Source organism: Anser cygnoides, chromosome 4 (assembly GCF_040182565.1).
Source record: "Anser cygnoides isolate HZ-2024a breed goose chromosome 4, Taihu_goose_T2T_genome, whole genome shotgun sequence".
Lineage (NCBI taxonomy): Eukaryota > Metazoa > Chordata > Aves > Anseriformes > Anatidae > Anser > Anser cygnoides.
In genome coordinates, this window is record NC_089876.1 from 68315868 (window position 1) to 68331727 (window position 15860).

General features: G+C 40.4%; 1 protein-coding gene across 1 annotated transcript in view; it reads right to left on the bottom strand.

Annotated features, from left to right (window-relative positions):
- The window catches only part of POLR2B (RNA polymerase II subunit B), an 18906-nt gene extending 3068 nt beyond the window's left edge, over positions 1 to 15838 (bottom strand). The window contains exons 1-23 of the mRNA XM_013196924.3: positions 15682 to 15838; positions 15425 to 15497; positions 13698 to 13848; positions 10973 to 11085; positions 10492 to 10711; positions 9438 to 9596; positions 8225 to 8389; positions 7491 to 7687; positions 6605 to 6724; positions 6048 to 6234; positions 5774 to 5917; positions 5370 to 5509; positions 5148 to 5259; positions 4646 to 4800; positions 4195 to 4393; positions 3930 to 4098; positions 3357 to 3453; positions 2039 to 2133; positions 1556 to 1806; positions 1380 to 1469; positions 993 to 1100; positions 408 to 521; positions 158 to 318 (exon numbers count right to left, since the gene is read on the bottom strand). Coding sequence (XP_013052378.1) covers positions 158 to 318; positions 408 to 521; positions 993 to 1100; positions 1380 to 1469; positions 1556 to 1806; positions 2039 to 2133; positions 3357 to 3453; positions 3930 to 4098; positions 4195 to 4393; positions 4646 to 4800; positions 5148 to 5259; positions 5370 to 5509; positions 5774 to 5917; positions 6048 to 6234; positions 6605 to 6724; positions 7491 to 7687; positions 8225 to 8389; positions 9438 to 9596; positions 10492 to 10711; positions 10973 to 11085; positions 13698 to 13848; positions 15425 to 15497; positions 15682 to 15700 — 3239 coding nt within the window. The 5' untranslated portion in view covers positions 15701 to 15838. The remainder of the gene's footprint in view (positions 1 to 157; positions 319 to 407; positions 522 to 992; positions 1101 to 1379; positions 1470 to 1555; positions 1807 to 2038; positions 2134 to 3356; positions 3454 to 3929; positions 4099 to 4194; positions 4394 to 4645; positions 4801 to 5147; positions 5260 to 5369; positions 5510 to 5773; positions 5918 to 6047; positions 6235 to 6604; positions 6725 to 7490; positions 7688 to 8224; positions 8390 to 9437; positions 9597 to 10491; positions 10712 to 10972; positions 11086 to 13697; positions 13849 to 15424; positions 15498 to 15681) is intronic.
- Positions 15839 to 15860: the final 22 nt, after the last annotated feature.

A 15860-nucleotide genomic window follows, 5' to 3' on the forward strand; every position in this document is an offset into this window, starting at 1 on the left:
AAACGTGAACTGGCCACAGGTTCCTGCTGGATGAACTCCTCTAGTGTGGGCTTCTCTACACAGAAAAATCAGTTAATTAGGCAGCTAATTTTTAGGGCTAAAGACCTGGGGGGGGGAAACCAAAACAAAACACTATACAGAAAATAAACATCCTTACCGAGATCTGCCTTCCATGGGCTGTCTGTTAAGTATTTGGATTGGCCCTCTTGCACGAGAATGGATTTTGTCATCTACCATGTGCTTCAACCGCTGATAATATGTAGGACCAATAAAGATCTGTGATGTGATTTTTCGACCAGTGAAGCCATTGTAGAGGACCTAAAGTAGTCAATGCAATCACTGAAACATAAGCCTTACTGTCCAAACATATATTACAAAGTTACTATGAAATCATATTTTGATTATACCTCATTTCCTCTTAGATGATAACCATAATCTGATAAAAGATTGGAAATCTTCTGCACGTTGACAGCATCATTAAATGGTGTAGCATCACCAATTTCTCCCTTGTTTGCCGACACCTACAGAGAAGAGATTTGCAAAAACTTGTAAGATTTCTCAAAAACTGATCAAACAACACATTTGAAGCAATTTTAGCTCTTAATGCCAGAACCTGAGATTCAACACCCATGATAGCACTGCATCCTGCTTTGTTTATCAGCTGCAAAATTCTATAGCTGAGATTTTCAAAAATATACAGTATCAATAATATCATTACTCCTTTTTCTAGGTTACAGGAAACATTTGGAATAAAAGCAACAGATTCGTATACTCATCTGACTTGCTGGACAAAATTTACAGGATTGTAGGTCCTCCAACAAACTCGCATGTGCTATTACATAAATGAAGAACTTTTTATTTTTAAAAAAATTAAAAACTGCATTAATAATTACCAGGCAGTAGTATCTTTAAAACAAACTTATTATATATAGATATATAGATATATAAAAATTTATATTCCTTAGGCACACAGCATAAAACATTCTTCTTACCTTCCCCTGAAGACATTCAATCAAGTGACCAATGGTCATCCGGGAAGGGATGGCATGGGGGTTGATAATTATATCAGGTGTGATGCCTTCACAAGTGAAGGGCATATCCTACAGCAGAGAAACACAGTCAGTACTTCCCAAAATACCAGCTTTAAGAAAAGCAGTCCATAGACTCAAATTAATCCTTTTAAGGCATTTCAAGGGCCCTGAAGTACTATGTAAGGAAAAGTTGTGTCCCGTTCTAAATACAGTCTAGCTAAACTTAAGTCTATATATTGCACCCTAGTAGATATTCCACAGATGACTCACAGCAGTTACAATACTAAAAAGATGAAAGCTGAAATATTAAGGAGGAAAAAAAGAAAAAAAGAAAAATGAAATCACTACCTCTTGCCGGTACTGGATACCACAGGTTCCTTTCTGACCATGCCTGCTGGCAAATTTATCTCCTATTTGTGGGATTCTTACAGAACGTACCTTAAAGCCACAAGAAAACATTAACTGGTAAATTAGGTACAGAACAAAAACGATAAAGTAGAAAACACATACATGTTGGTGCTCACCCTAATCTTGCAGAACTTGTATCCTTCCTGGTTAAGTGTTACCATGACCTGATCTACAATACCAGTCTCACTAGTTCGCAGAAAAGTGCTACAGTCTCTCTTTGTGAAGCGTCTGTTAGTGCTTTCCAGTTCATCTTCGTTTTCTGGTAGCGTTACTGTTTTGCCAATGATGACATCATCCCCAGACACACGCACCCCAGGTGCTATTAAGCCATCATCATCGAGTTTGTCATAGATTGCATGTCTCATACCTTGGGGGAAGGAAAAAAAAACATCTCCACGTGTTGTAACATATTGACTTTGATGTTTTATAGAAATTCAACCAGCCTGCTGCTAAAAAATGTCTAAAGCTGATGCATTTTGCTATTAACACAGACATTTCAGCTACTTTACACGTCCCAAAATACAGACTGAATCAGTTCAACAACAACCTTCCCCACAAATGCTTAACAAACTCTGTCTCAATATATTTTTGTATCTTACCTTGGCAAGTTTCACGTGTAGGCTTCTCAAAAACTTCCTCTTGGTCATATCCTTTTTTGGACTCTTGCTCTTTGTAGGACCGATAAAACACAGATCTGAAACAAAGTTATAAAGCCTTCTCTGTGAAACAGTATAATTTTTCTTCATATGTACATCTCAATTTCATTAAAACCATCATTTTAACACATATTGTGGCTACTGTTACTAATGACAACCAAAACAAGTAACATTCACAAGCCAAACAACTTTAAAGTCCCGTTAATCTAACTGTCACTAAGGAGTGGGGAAAAAAAAAAGAAGAAAAGAAAAGAAAAAAAAAGTTTCAGATTAACATCTTAGTGGTCACTTTTTGGACATTTCCAAAATACCTATTGATAAAATGCTTATTTTTGATGAACTATGGAGACCTTCCAATCTGCCTGACATCTCAAAAGCAGTTACTATTCTTGAGGACAATTCATATCTTCATTGTATCAATCTCATATGACTTTTTTCCTTAAATCTGCCATTTTGCAAGCACTTTCACTTCTGATACCTTGCAATGCCACACTCAATACTCAGAGTTTCAGTGCGAATGTTTCAATTTATATGAGCTTCTTTCTGGGCCTTTGAGGGTTTCTGTTTGCTACCTTATTTGCTAGCATACCAAAACCACAACCTTTAAGATAAATATTGTTCACATTTAAAAGCTCCCATGAACACAGAAGGTTCTATAAAAGTTCCATATAAGCCTTAAAAATGTAATAGTCCCATACATATTCTACATTAGAAGGTAGCAGATGCAAGACAGCAGACACACACTTCTTAGGTGCAACTCAGACAAAAGAAAATGAACAAAGCCAGAAACCAATTGACCAGTCAAGGTTATACAGCCACCTAAGAACTAGCAATAGCAATAACGCACAGACATATCAGTTGCATGTTGTCTCAACAGCAGTTCCTACTAAGGAGAAGAACATGCCAATCCTCACCAGTTAGTAACTGTCATGCTACTAAATATTTTATTACAGTGCTGCAATATTGACATTAAGGAGTTCATGTGATTGGCAAGTCATGCAAAGACTCAGAATATCATTTAATTTAACCAGCATAAAAAGAGCAATTAACATAATAAATAAGACCACTCTGCCTTCCTAGCAAGTTACACAAAGAATGAACTCACTGAGGTTTGCTAAGATACACGTTCACCATTTTTGTTCTGCTGCCTTTTAAGGATACCTTCCAGTTTAAGATGAACTTTTCTTGAGCCTCTGGACAACTCAGTACACTACTTATTTTCAAACAGTTCCAAAACTTAAAAAAAAAAAAAAAATCACACCTGAAAAAGCCTCTATCAACAGCAGAACGGTTCATGATGACAGAGTCTTCCTGGTTATATCCTGTGTACGACGCAATGGCTACAATCGAATTGATACCTGTAATACATTGAGTGAATACTTTGAAAAGATGAACACGTAACAGACAGGCATTACTTACAACTAAAAATGAGCTGATTTCTCTAAATTAAAGCTCTCCTAGCCTCTTCTGATATCAAAATATCCACATCCCATGTGCAAAAACCATACCGTGTCAGTAAATGCAGTTTTGGGTAGAGATTAAATTTTTTTATCAACTAAAGAGTGACCCCATGCGGAGAACCTATGTAGAAAATGCACCATCTCCAGTTAGATTTTAAACAGACTATATAGAAAAGGAGTTCCAGCTGCAACACTAGGAATGCTGTTTTGTGTGGTTTTTTTTCAGTCTAGGTGTCTAAGTTAACATTTAACCTACCATACGTTTTTAAATTACATAAATATGCTAATTATTTAGATATTTTCCACATGTTTGTGACAGTTTAGACAAAAAAAAAATAGTAATTTTGTTTATTAAACATTAACTGACAACATACCTGCTGGTAACTCTCTAAAACGCAAGTACTCCATGGAGCGTGTTGTTACAAGGGGCTTCTGAGGATAATACAGAACATGTGCCAGCGTATCCATACGAACATGGAAGTTTGTAATGTAAACTCCCATAGCCTGTTTACCCATAGCAGACTGGTATGTGTTCCTAGGAGACTAAACAGACAAGGAAATACCCATATATGTTATGCACGTATGCATTTGGGTTTTCTGTTAACCTTAAAAGCGGAATGTCAGAATAGATGCACTGACCTGGTTGTGATCAGGGAAAGGAATGATAGATGCACATACTCCCAGGATCATTGATGGGTGAATCTCACAGTGCGTGTATGTTGAACAATATGCAACGCCTTTTTCTTGCAAATCATCTGGAGTCATTGCCAGCATCACAGTCTCTTCTTCCAGTGTATCAATGTACTCTACTACACCACTGGCCACGAGATCCTGCCAACTGAATAATCAATGTTTGAAATACTCAGCTAACACACAAAATGGATCTCTTCAGCACTAACAAGAACAAGGACTTCTCTGCCTTATTACTACTACCATTAAACAAAAAGTCTCATAAAAAATGAATTAAGTTGCCAGGCCGAGAAAGTGTCTTTGTGCTGCTTTAAACATTTCTCTCCCTTCAATCTGAGGGAGCTTGCAGCTACCAGGATGGAAAATTAGACATTCAGTTTATTTCAGAAAAACATCTCACCTGTAATTGTTGTACTCTCGTTCCTTCAGTTGGTCAATATGCCTTTTCTTCAACAGCAACTTCTGTTTTTCCACAATTAAAAGTGGTCGGCAAATTCTGCCTGCATCAGTATAAATGCGGATTTCTCGCTCACGAATATCCCTAATCATTGAGACCTGCACAAGAAAGCAGCACACTGAGAGTACAAAGTCTTAGTCTAGAATCAGAGCTACAGCACACAAAATAGGATAGCAAAGTTCCCAGAAGCAAAGGCCCTACAGGTGTCATCAGCAGCACAGCAAACAAACTTTTAACACTCATACAAACAAAAGCATTTCAAGAGACTATTTTTAACTATTTACAATAAGAGTATTTTTCAACTGGTTCCTCTTAACAACAAGAAAAAAGTAATGTGTGCAGAAACAGTTGCAAATTATGCTATGTGGAGCTTGCAAAGTAGTCTCAAAGTACTATCCTCCCGTATCTAAAAAGGTAACCCAAAGTCTAAAAGAAAAGGTTATACCTCTGATACAATGATATCCATCTGACGACGGAGCTTCCTTAGCGTATTCATAAGCTGCTCTGGATCTTTGTGTATTCCTACCCAGCAGCCATTAACGAAGATCTTAGTAGCACTAGAAAGAATGGAGAAAAAAAGAAAAAAAAAAACAACCCACAATTCTCTGAAGCTCTGTACAGGTAATAAAAACTTTATATCTGTTTAAACAATTTCATTTGCACATACTCGGCTATTGCTGCTGGAGATATTTCTTCCAGGTTTTCCATACTCCACTCTTCCAAGAATTCCAAAATCGGAGATGGCTGAGACCCCACAGAAATGTAAGCCATAAGGGCTAAGTTCTTGACAAGTCCTACTGCATGACCCTAGTGAAAACACAAAAATTATTTTGCATTTCCAAACCAACAGACTCCCCTAAGCAGATCAGAGAACTTGAAGTTTCAAGTCCTCAAGGAACTATACACAAAACATACTCTTAATTTCTACCATTCAACTACAGAGCTAGCTATAAAGTTAAATATTCATGTCACTGCTTCAAATAAAATACAAGTGATCACTGTGAGCGCTATGGCCATAAAATGACTGTCAGATAAAAGCAGTTAGGCATGAGTAAGTACTGATTTAATTACCTCTGGAGTCTCAGCAGGACAAACCATTCCCCACAGCGTATTGTGCAACTGTCTGGGCTTTGCCAGTTTACCGTCTCTACCAATTGGAGAGTTCAGGCGTCTCAGATGGGATAGCGTAGATGCAAAGGTCAGGCGGTTTAACACCTGGATGTAGCATGGAACTCAGTTAGTGAAAGCTTCCCAAGTGTGTTGTTCTGACAGGCATCATAATATGTTAGAACAAAGGATCAACAGCATCTAGAAATGATGCATTTGACAAGAACCAAAATTGTACCTGAGATACTCCTGCTCTGGCCTGATGAGCTTTCTTCTGATCACCCCAGTTTCCAGTTGCTAATGAATATTTCAAACCATCTGAAATAATTCTCGTTTTAATGGCCAGTTCCAAGTTGAAATCTTTCCCTCTGTCAATAAACTTCTGTGCATATATTCTCACTTCCTTCAGCAAGTTCTTAAACATTCTGTAGAAGATGTCAAGAAACACAATTAAACAGTAATACAGCAATTCAACCTACCCAGAACTGTCTGGAAAAAGTCACTGGCCTCCTTGACAGAAGCAAGTGATTTGTAACTAGGGGAGGAGAGGAAAAAACAACAACAAAACCCATCAAACTAATCTGCCTGTGACCATGCATAATACATACTTTAAAACAACCAATACTAGCCACCCACTATTAGAGGAAACTTACCCCAGTCCACAAACAATGCCATAATCAGATACAGGCTGTGCTGCCCAAGACTGGCTATCAGACTCAACTGAATAGTCTGATTTATTTAGAAACGTGGAACTGGCAATGACTCCATTATCTCCAAAGAACATTAGATATTTACCCTCTGAACAAGAAAGCTAACAGTGGCCCAGCAAGATCCAGTCTTTTGTTGCCATAATGATCTCTGTCATCAAGCTCCCTCCTTCCCAGTGCTGCCAGCAACAATCGATGAACCATATACCTAAGAAAATAAGTTTATATCTTAAGCCAACAACAGACATTCACAACGAAGAACACATACTTTTATTAGATACATCAGTGAACTGTTTCCTAAAGGCTGCTCGTTCTAGATGAAGTTAAAATACTGCTGGACCTAAGAGAGGTCTCTTGAAGTATGTTATGTCCTTAGAGCTGAATGGCACACTAAGTTTAGATAACCAAAAAAAAGTTAATATTTACACGATGATAGCGATATATCTTCTGTTACACGTCTACCCCATATCATAATACAGTCTACGTTTAAGCTAGTGAGACTGTGAACGGGACATGTTATTTGAAGTAAAACAACAGGTCTCCTGATGCTATCATTTATCTGTATACCAGTAAGTGGCGATCAGGAGGACGTACCAATAGTTTTAAACGATTCATTTACATTACATACAGCTTATAAATAGTTGTCAAACTCTACAACTTACTTATCAACCTCTGTATGTTGTCCATGCAATGAGATGTTAAAAGCACTTGGTCAGTATCATCACATCTAACTTTAAATCCAGGGTGTGTTGGAGGCTTGTTTTGTTCTCTCTCTTTTTATTTTTTTTTCGTTATTTTATCATCATCATTTGCATTTTCTCAGCTAGGAAAACCTGTAAGTGCTCTAAAATTTACCACTGAGTACCCAGAACACTGAGATTAAAAACCAAACTCCTATTCAGAGTGCTTTCCCAATCATGCACATAGTATCTGTATCCAGTGACCAGCTGCAGCTTGAGAATATACTAACATACCCTAGGAAATAGGCCTTCTTGGTTTCACAGAAGTCACTGACACCAACATGCGGAAGCATTTCTTTCTGCAAGACTTCTTTAGCATACTTGATTCTTTTTTCTTTGGTGACGCCTGGCTTTGCACCTCTCGATCCAATGAAGTTCAGAGCAACGTTTTGCTCCTGAATGACAAATGCTTCATCCAGAGAAGGTTTGACCTAACACACAAAATACAGTAAAATCCTGAATCATACAGTACCTATTCGGGTTGACAGAAACTAAGCAGTAGCCTGCTGATGATTCTTCTCAGGAACTACTAATTACTGCTTTCTGACTTTACTATAGTAGTTCTTTCAAGAGCAGCAGAAAGCAATGGAGCACACAGAAAGCAAACAAAAAACAGTTTAAACTTCAGAAAATAGCTCTCATTCAATTACATTCTAGGCCTGCTGCTGATGCGCATATAAATGGAGATTTTATAATTAAAGTCAGTGGCAGCAGGCTAAGAACCTACCTCCAAAAATATATTAGCTCTTTTCATTTCCATTGCAATTCATTCACTTAAAATACTCATTAGAATGGTTTAAATAGACAGCTCTTTGCACTTCTAACAGACCACCCACAGAAATAAAGTAAGTAAATTACAATAAGAAAAAAAAATACTCAATAATAAAAACTAACCACACCTGGACATCATCATTAAGCAAGATTAATTAAGCATCATTAAGCAAAAAATAAGTTATTTAACATATTACCATTTCCATCATTTCTGGATCTTCAAAATCATAAATTATGTGCTCTAAAATATCCCTGTCAGACACAAACCCTAGTGCACGGAAGACGATTATGATGGGCACTTCTTGTTTGATATATGGCAAAGTTGCTACAATGCGCTGACCAATAGCACTCTTCTTTGCACCCTAAAAAGATAGGGGAAAACATACATTAGTCTAAAATGATCTTGCCTTTAAATAAAAAACTCTCTCTGAACTTAGATGATGTATTATAAATGTATTTACTACAGGAAACCATGACTCCTCAGCAGACTAAGTGAAGATCTGTTCGGAAACCTTACTGCAGAACTGACTTCTTTTAAGCTTTTTCTAACCTCAGAAGTCTGCAAAAACTTGAATGTTTTTCCTCATACAAAGGAATTTGAATAACACCATTCATTCACCCATCTGCATCATTTCCTCCCTCCTGAGTATTTGCAAAGAGGAACCATATCTATCTTCAGTTTTCTTTCTGTCAGCTTAAGTCCAGCTTATCAAAGCCGCACAAATCTCCATTCTCTTGATTACTGAAGTAGGTGTTCCCTCCTCCCCAGAAAGGATCAAACATTGAGTGATACTGAGGGACAATCGCTGAAGAGTGTCCCAGTTATGAAGCACTAGAGTGGTGTAAGGCTTCTATTAAAGTTGCTCTTAGAATGCTTAGAAATTTCTAAATGTTCAGTGCAATGGCAAGCAAGTACCAACACTTTCTGCCTTTGAAATCATGTCACTTATAGCCACTGCAGAGTGCCTGGACTTTGACAAGTGGCACAATTAGATATTAAATATTAGTTAACATGCAGTCTGCAAAACTCATCTGAAACACTAGTTTGGCCCTCAGCATAGACAGGGTTCATATTCTTTTCCTTTGTCAAAAAGCAGGAAGTAGTTCGTTTGGATTTTCTAAAAACTCATTTACAGTAATTAATTGTAAGATTATTTTTTAACCCCATTCTACTCTGCCACAAAGAGAGTCTTCATTTCAATCCTCAAATTATTTATCCCAGAGACAGGCATAATCTGACAACGTTATATGAAAATGAGTTGTTTTATCTTCTCACAACTTAACATCAGAAGAAATGTCTTCTTAAAATCGCACAAGAAAGTGATATTAAGAGACAGGACAGTAACAAAACCCCTAGAACAATCTTCTGTGTAAGCCCTGGGGAAAGGGATTATTACTGCTTAGGCTTACCTGCCCACCTCTGGCTAGCATGCTAACCCATATAGTACTTGTTGGTCGAGAGGAATTTTCCAGACAAGATCTACACTCTCCTGTGTAGGCATATTTTGAATCTTTCTTTGCAAACACATATACTGTGTTTGTAGCCATTTTTTCTTGAGCGATCAGAACCTGTGTTAGAAACAAAAACAACAGTAAATAACTCACAAAAGGGAACGTGAAAATAACAACCACAGGGTTTCTACCATTGCCTCATGTGCCTTACTTTTTAAAGCACTCCACAGCATGATTTCAATTTGCCAAACTCAGTTGGACTATATTCTCCATTTTAAAAGCACATTAAGCAAAACATATACCTCGTTCAGATAGAATAACCAAAATAAAAGACTTGGAGAACACTTTTCTGTGATGGAGTCACCATATCTGCTAGCTGTGCTGAGACATTTGTGTTAGCTTTAGTCAAAATACTGATAAAAGAAAGCTTTTCACTATCTGTTTCCAAGGTCAATGAACTACCCATGCAAATAAATTCCAATGCCAGCTCTGATAGTAAAAGCCAGATTTTTTTTTTTCCTCCAAGAACAAAAATAGATTTATTTTGGTGTGTTGCCCAGGCATCAGTTACAAAAAAAAAATATACCAGTTTGGTGAGGCAAAAGCATGGGGGGATATGCTTTGTTAAAGCTGAATCCACAGCAATAGAGGGAAGAAATGAAAGGAATAGGTTTATCCTATTCTTAAGATGCATCTATACAGCTGTGAACAACCTGGAGGAGAATGCAAGTGAGGAAGTACCTCCCTCACACTGATGATGAGACATTTAAGAGTGCACGCTGCTCTCCAATGTTGAAAATGAATCTGTAGAAAGAAACACGTCTCAAAGAAAAAGAGAAGGTGGCTCAAAAAGTCCCAGAAAAGGACTAAGTTCATCACAAGTTCATACTAAGTGCACAAGTACCTGCAGAAACTGGAATGAAAGCGTTTATGTCCCTGGCAAAAGAGGTAGAAGTAAGTAACAGAACTTCCAGTGCTTATAAAGACAACTGTGCATGGCATCATCCCTTACCTTTTCTGATCCATTAATGATAAAGTAGCCACCAGGATCAAGAGGGCATTCATTCAGTTCACAAAGATCACGGTCAGTTAAGCCATTTAACAAACAGTATGTTGATCGTAACATAATAGGAATTTTCCCTATAAAAGTTTTCTGATGTTGCGTCTGTAACTGATCTTCCCCTTCTTTAATAACTGTTTTAGTTATATCCACATACAAGGGGGCTGAATACCTACAGAATAAAAATACCATTGCATTATCAGTCAGTTATTACTCCGGCCTGTACAGAAGGCTAATGAATGCAGTTATTCAAGCCCTCACTTGTAATACTAAGCATTATTACCAAATCATTACCTGTATTTAACAACTAGGCACTGTAATTTAATAAGAGCAATAAAGAATATATCTTCAGAATTACTAAATTGAAAAAGATTATCAATTAACAATTGTCAGTCCTTCCTTGTGTTTTAATCAACGCAGAGGTCTTTCTTACGTAAGGTTTCTCAGTCTGGCCTCATTGGGCATCATAGGTGATGGTGCTCCATCTCTTTCCCAATGAGTAGGTTTGGAAAGATAGATTTGTTCAAACTTCAGGAGATAGCGGGGCTGGAAAACAAGAAGACATTTATCTGTAATGGAAAAAAACCATCCATTTTGGTTATTCAAGAGCAGCCCTATAGCTTAATTCCCAATGTTGCTGCATATCCTCAGCTCAAGGTACAGAAATGATCCCTGTTTCGATGGCTAGGTGAACAAAACACTCAAAAAGATTCAATAATTTCTAAACACCTTGTTAATAAAAAAACACAGAGGTAACTGAAGAGGTAAGAGAAGAATAAAGTATCAAAGTACGTCTTCTTCATGTGAAATAGCTAACAAATTCAAAATCTGACAAGTCAGTGAATATATTAGTAGAATATGCCTTATACATATTTACATATTTATTGTGTATGTAGCTTTAGATAAAACTGCCAATTTTACAATGCAAACGGTGAATCTGCTTCAACACATACAGTAAGATAGCTCACATCAAATTTGTTTCCACACAAATCCTTTCACGTTATAGTAAAATATGTTTTAAAACAAGTCATGAAAGGACAGGCATCATCCAGCAACAAAACAATTCTCAGGATCTTCATTTTGCTCTGAGAGCCACTCATCCCTCAGAATCCTACTGCACTGAGATTTAGAGCATTCAGTTCACTTAAATCAAAAGCCTGCATTTATAATACAGGTGTAAAAGCTTTCAAACAATGCTCTGAACAAAGTGCTTTTGTGTAATTAGTAAGGGTAGCTGGAACTTGCACCCTCAGCAAATTTGCAGATGACACCAAGCTGGGCGGTGCAGCTGATACACCAGAAGGAAGGGATGCCATCCAGAGGGACCTGGACAGGCTGGAGAAGTGGGCCCATGTGAACCTAATGAGGTTCAACAAGTCCAAGTGCAGGGTGCTGCACATGGGCCGGGGCAATCCCAGACATGAGCACAGACTGGGAGAAGAACTCACTGAGAGCAGCCCTGCAGAGAAGGGCTTGGGGGTTCTGGTGGACAAAAAGCTCAACATGAGCCAGCAGTGCGTGCCTGCAGCCCAGAAGGCCAGCTGTGTCCTGGGCTGCATCACCAGAGGGGTGGGCAGCAGGTGGAGGGAGGGGATTGTCCCCCTCTGCTCTGCCCTCGTGAGGCCCCACCTGGAGTGCTGCGTGCAGGCCTGGGGACCCCAGCACAAGAAGGACGTGGGGCTGTTAGAGTGAGGCCAGAGGAGAACCACTAAGATGATCAGAGGGCTGGAGCACCTCTCCTATGAAGAGAGCCTGAGAGAGCTGGGGATGTTCAGCCTAAAGAAGAGAAGGCTGTGGGTGACCTCATTGTGGCTTTTTGGTAAAGGGAGCTTATAAAAAAGATGGAGAGCGACTCTTTGCTCAATCAGATAATGACTGGACAAGAAGGAATGGTTTTAAAGTAAGAGAGGGGAGATTTAGATTAGAGGTTGAAAGAAAATTCTTCACTCAGAGGGCGGTGAGGCACTGGAACAGGTTGCCCAGAGAGGTTGTGGATGCCCCATCCCTGGAGGTGTTCAAGGCCAGGCTGGATGAGGCCCTGGGCAACCTGCTCTAGTGGGAGGCATCCCTGCCTAGATGACCTTTGAGGTCCCTTCCAACCTGAGCCATTCTATGAACTTAAGGAAAGCAAGCAACAGTTACTTAGTTCAAGCACTTCATGTGTGGTCTCAGTCCTGGTGCAAAAGCATGCCAAGGGCATTTGTTGAGTGGCCTCCTTGCATGCACGAGAACCTAGAGATGAGCTTTCTCTATTCACAAAGCATTCCTTCACGGAGTAAACTCCATGGGTATGGAAACAAACAAATCATTACACTTGCACGTATACAGGCTGAAAGATGCATTGCCTTCAAAGTTTGAGTTCTTATTTCATAGTGTGCCCTGTTGCAGAACAGAAGCTAACCCAAATAAAATACAGCTGTGCTGCCACCCCACTTGTATACCTGCCTAGAAGCTAGCTAAGAACATCTTACTATGAAAACAAAACTTGAATTCCCTGCAAGCATCTATCTGTATCTCAGCTATAATGACTCTGCTGCAGCACACTGCAAAAGCAACACTTGCTGTAGCAGAGCAAGCTCCAGTACAGAGCAAAAACATCATTAAAAAACTCATCTTCTTAATGCAAGCAATTGTAGCCTTCCCACAACATATTTTCAAAGTCCTCATACCCAGCCCTCTCTCCAGAAAAACTATTAAAGACAAAGGTGCAAATTATACATTCTATTCATCGTGTCCTACACAGAACCACAGGAACGACCCATTCAGCACCTGAGCTAGGTGATTTAGTTTCCTCTATAGATTAAGCAGATTGTTATATTAATTGTGTTGCTTTGCTAAACTCTCAGATACACTCCACTAAATCCTTGTCAGTGATGCTTGCTCCCATCCTGAGCACCTTTATACAGTTACTGACAAGCTAAACTGCAGCAGCCAACTGTTCTTGGTTATTCTTCAACTCAACCAACAATTTACCTAGCAGGCGACAGTGATTCTATAGGAGAGGGAATTTTGATACCACTCTTGGCTGCATAAGCAACATCCTAACTTGGATACATTTCAGTCTCTCAAGATGAAGGTTGAATAAAACCCGCCTAAGCAAGGGAAAAATCACTTTGCATTGTAAAAACCCATCACCTCCACCTGGGGCCTCCACTTACCGGTTCTTCCACTTCTCCTGTAGCATGCTGGGCTTCAGCTTGTAAATCAATTGGTGGAGCATCTTCAACAATTCTCTGCACAGACATCTGAATAAACTCGTCAAAAGAATCCAACTGTTGCCTGACTAAACCCTTTTCATCAAAATAAGAGCTAAAAAAAAAAAAAAGTGCTCTAATTAAATTAAGATCTCATTTCATTCACGTACCTTATTTGTCAGCAAGTTTAAGACATATTTATAACAAAACCTTCAAATGCCATGAAATACAGTAAGAAAACACTTATTTCGTGAGACATGAGTTTCATTCATAGATGCTCAGAAACTTTAAACTCTTTTCCAGTGCTTTAAGACACAGAGACTACAAAGTGACTGACTTGCTGCCACCTCTTGGCTAAGCCGTGTATGCACACTCTACCTTCAATTAGGAAAGGAAACATGATGACAAACATCAACAAAGGTGGCTGTAGCCAAAGTTTTCAACAACCTATGTAAATGTAAGTTCCTAATCAAGGTGACAATTCTCAGAACTTTTCTTAGCTCTGATACCCTCTATTCCAGCCACACTGAGATTCCCAGCTTCGTTCCTCTCTGGATTTCCCCTAGCCTTTGTGTCACCTAGATTCAATCCAACACATCCTAACTGTAAAAATCAAAGCCTAAATACTAAGACCTGCATCCTACCTTTTAATGAGATGACTTAAACAATTCTGCTGCATTAGCTCCTATACCTCAAACTCCTGAAGCCATCCAAGCAACCCACACCTGCCAGGATCTCTCAAGAAAACTGGTAACAAACACCCTTGTACCAGTAACTTCAAGCTTCCCCCAAGAAGGGGAATAGCCACGGCTATTGTGCTGTTGCCAGTGAATCCTGTCAGCACAGTCTGCTATCACATAAAGGGAAGGAGGAAAAGACCTCTAAGATCATCAGGTCCAACTGTTAACCTAGCACTGCTAAGTCTACCACTAAACTGTGTCCCTAAGCACCACAGCTACACATTTTTTGAATATCTCCAGGGATGGTGTCTCAACTACTTCCCTGGGCTGCCTGTTCCAATGCCTCACAACCCTTTCATTGAAGAAATGTTTTCTAACATCCAACCTAAACCTCCCCTGGCACAACTTGAGGCCATTTCTTCTTCTCCTACTGCTCATGGCTCTGGAGAGGAGACCAACCCTCACCCTGCAACAACCTCCTTTGAGGCAGTTGTAGAGAGCGATAAGGTCTCCCCTGAGCCTCCTTTTCTCTAGGCTGAATAGGCCCAGTTCCCTCAGACGTTCCTCACAAGACTTGTTCTCTGGACCCTTTGCCAACTTCATTGCCCATCTCTGGGCATGCAGCAGGTCATGAACCAAGCCAAGCCCAGGGGGACGATCACCTCCCTGCTCCTGCTGGCTGCACTATTCCTGACACAAGCCAGGATGCTCCTGGCCTTCTTGGCCACCTGGGCACACTGCTGGCCATGCTCAGCCAGATACTGACCAACACCCCAGGTCCCTATCTGCCAGGCAGCTTTCCAGCCACCGGGTGTCGGCCGGGCTCCTCAGTCCCCCAGAACAACCCCACTGTTTTTCTTGAGAGCTGTTCTAGTCTGAAAACACTAACGCATACAATTTAACACAACCTGACCTGCAGCTGTTACACGTTGCTGGCTAGATTTTACCTTTTAGCACCAAGAGCACACACACACACGGAAGCATTAAGAACTGAGAACTTCATCGAGTCACCTAATCACAATCCAGCACGCCTCTTGCCACAGGTCCGGGGTGATTTCATCGTCGTCTTCATCGTACTGCATATCTGCGGGAAGCACACACAGGTGAGCCCCCAGCCACCGCGCTGTCCCCGGCGGCGCAAGGACCCTTCCCCTCAGCGGCACCCGGAGGCCGCGGCGCCATGAGGGGGGAAGGGGAGCTAAGCCCAAGGGCAGAGGAGGCCCCGAGGGGAGAGGAATGCCCACGGGGGCGGCCCGCAGCGCCCTCACCTTCGTCCGCGTCGTACATGGTGGCGGCTGGGGGGAGCCGCGGGCGGCGGCGGCCAGGCGGGAACGGGGAGCGCGGCGGGCGCCTGAGCAGCGGCGGTCGGAGGGGAAGGGCGGCGCCTGCGCTCGCTGTGACGGCGAGAGGGCCGCCCCCTGGGCCGGGAGACGCAGGCGCGGCCGCT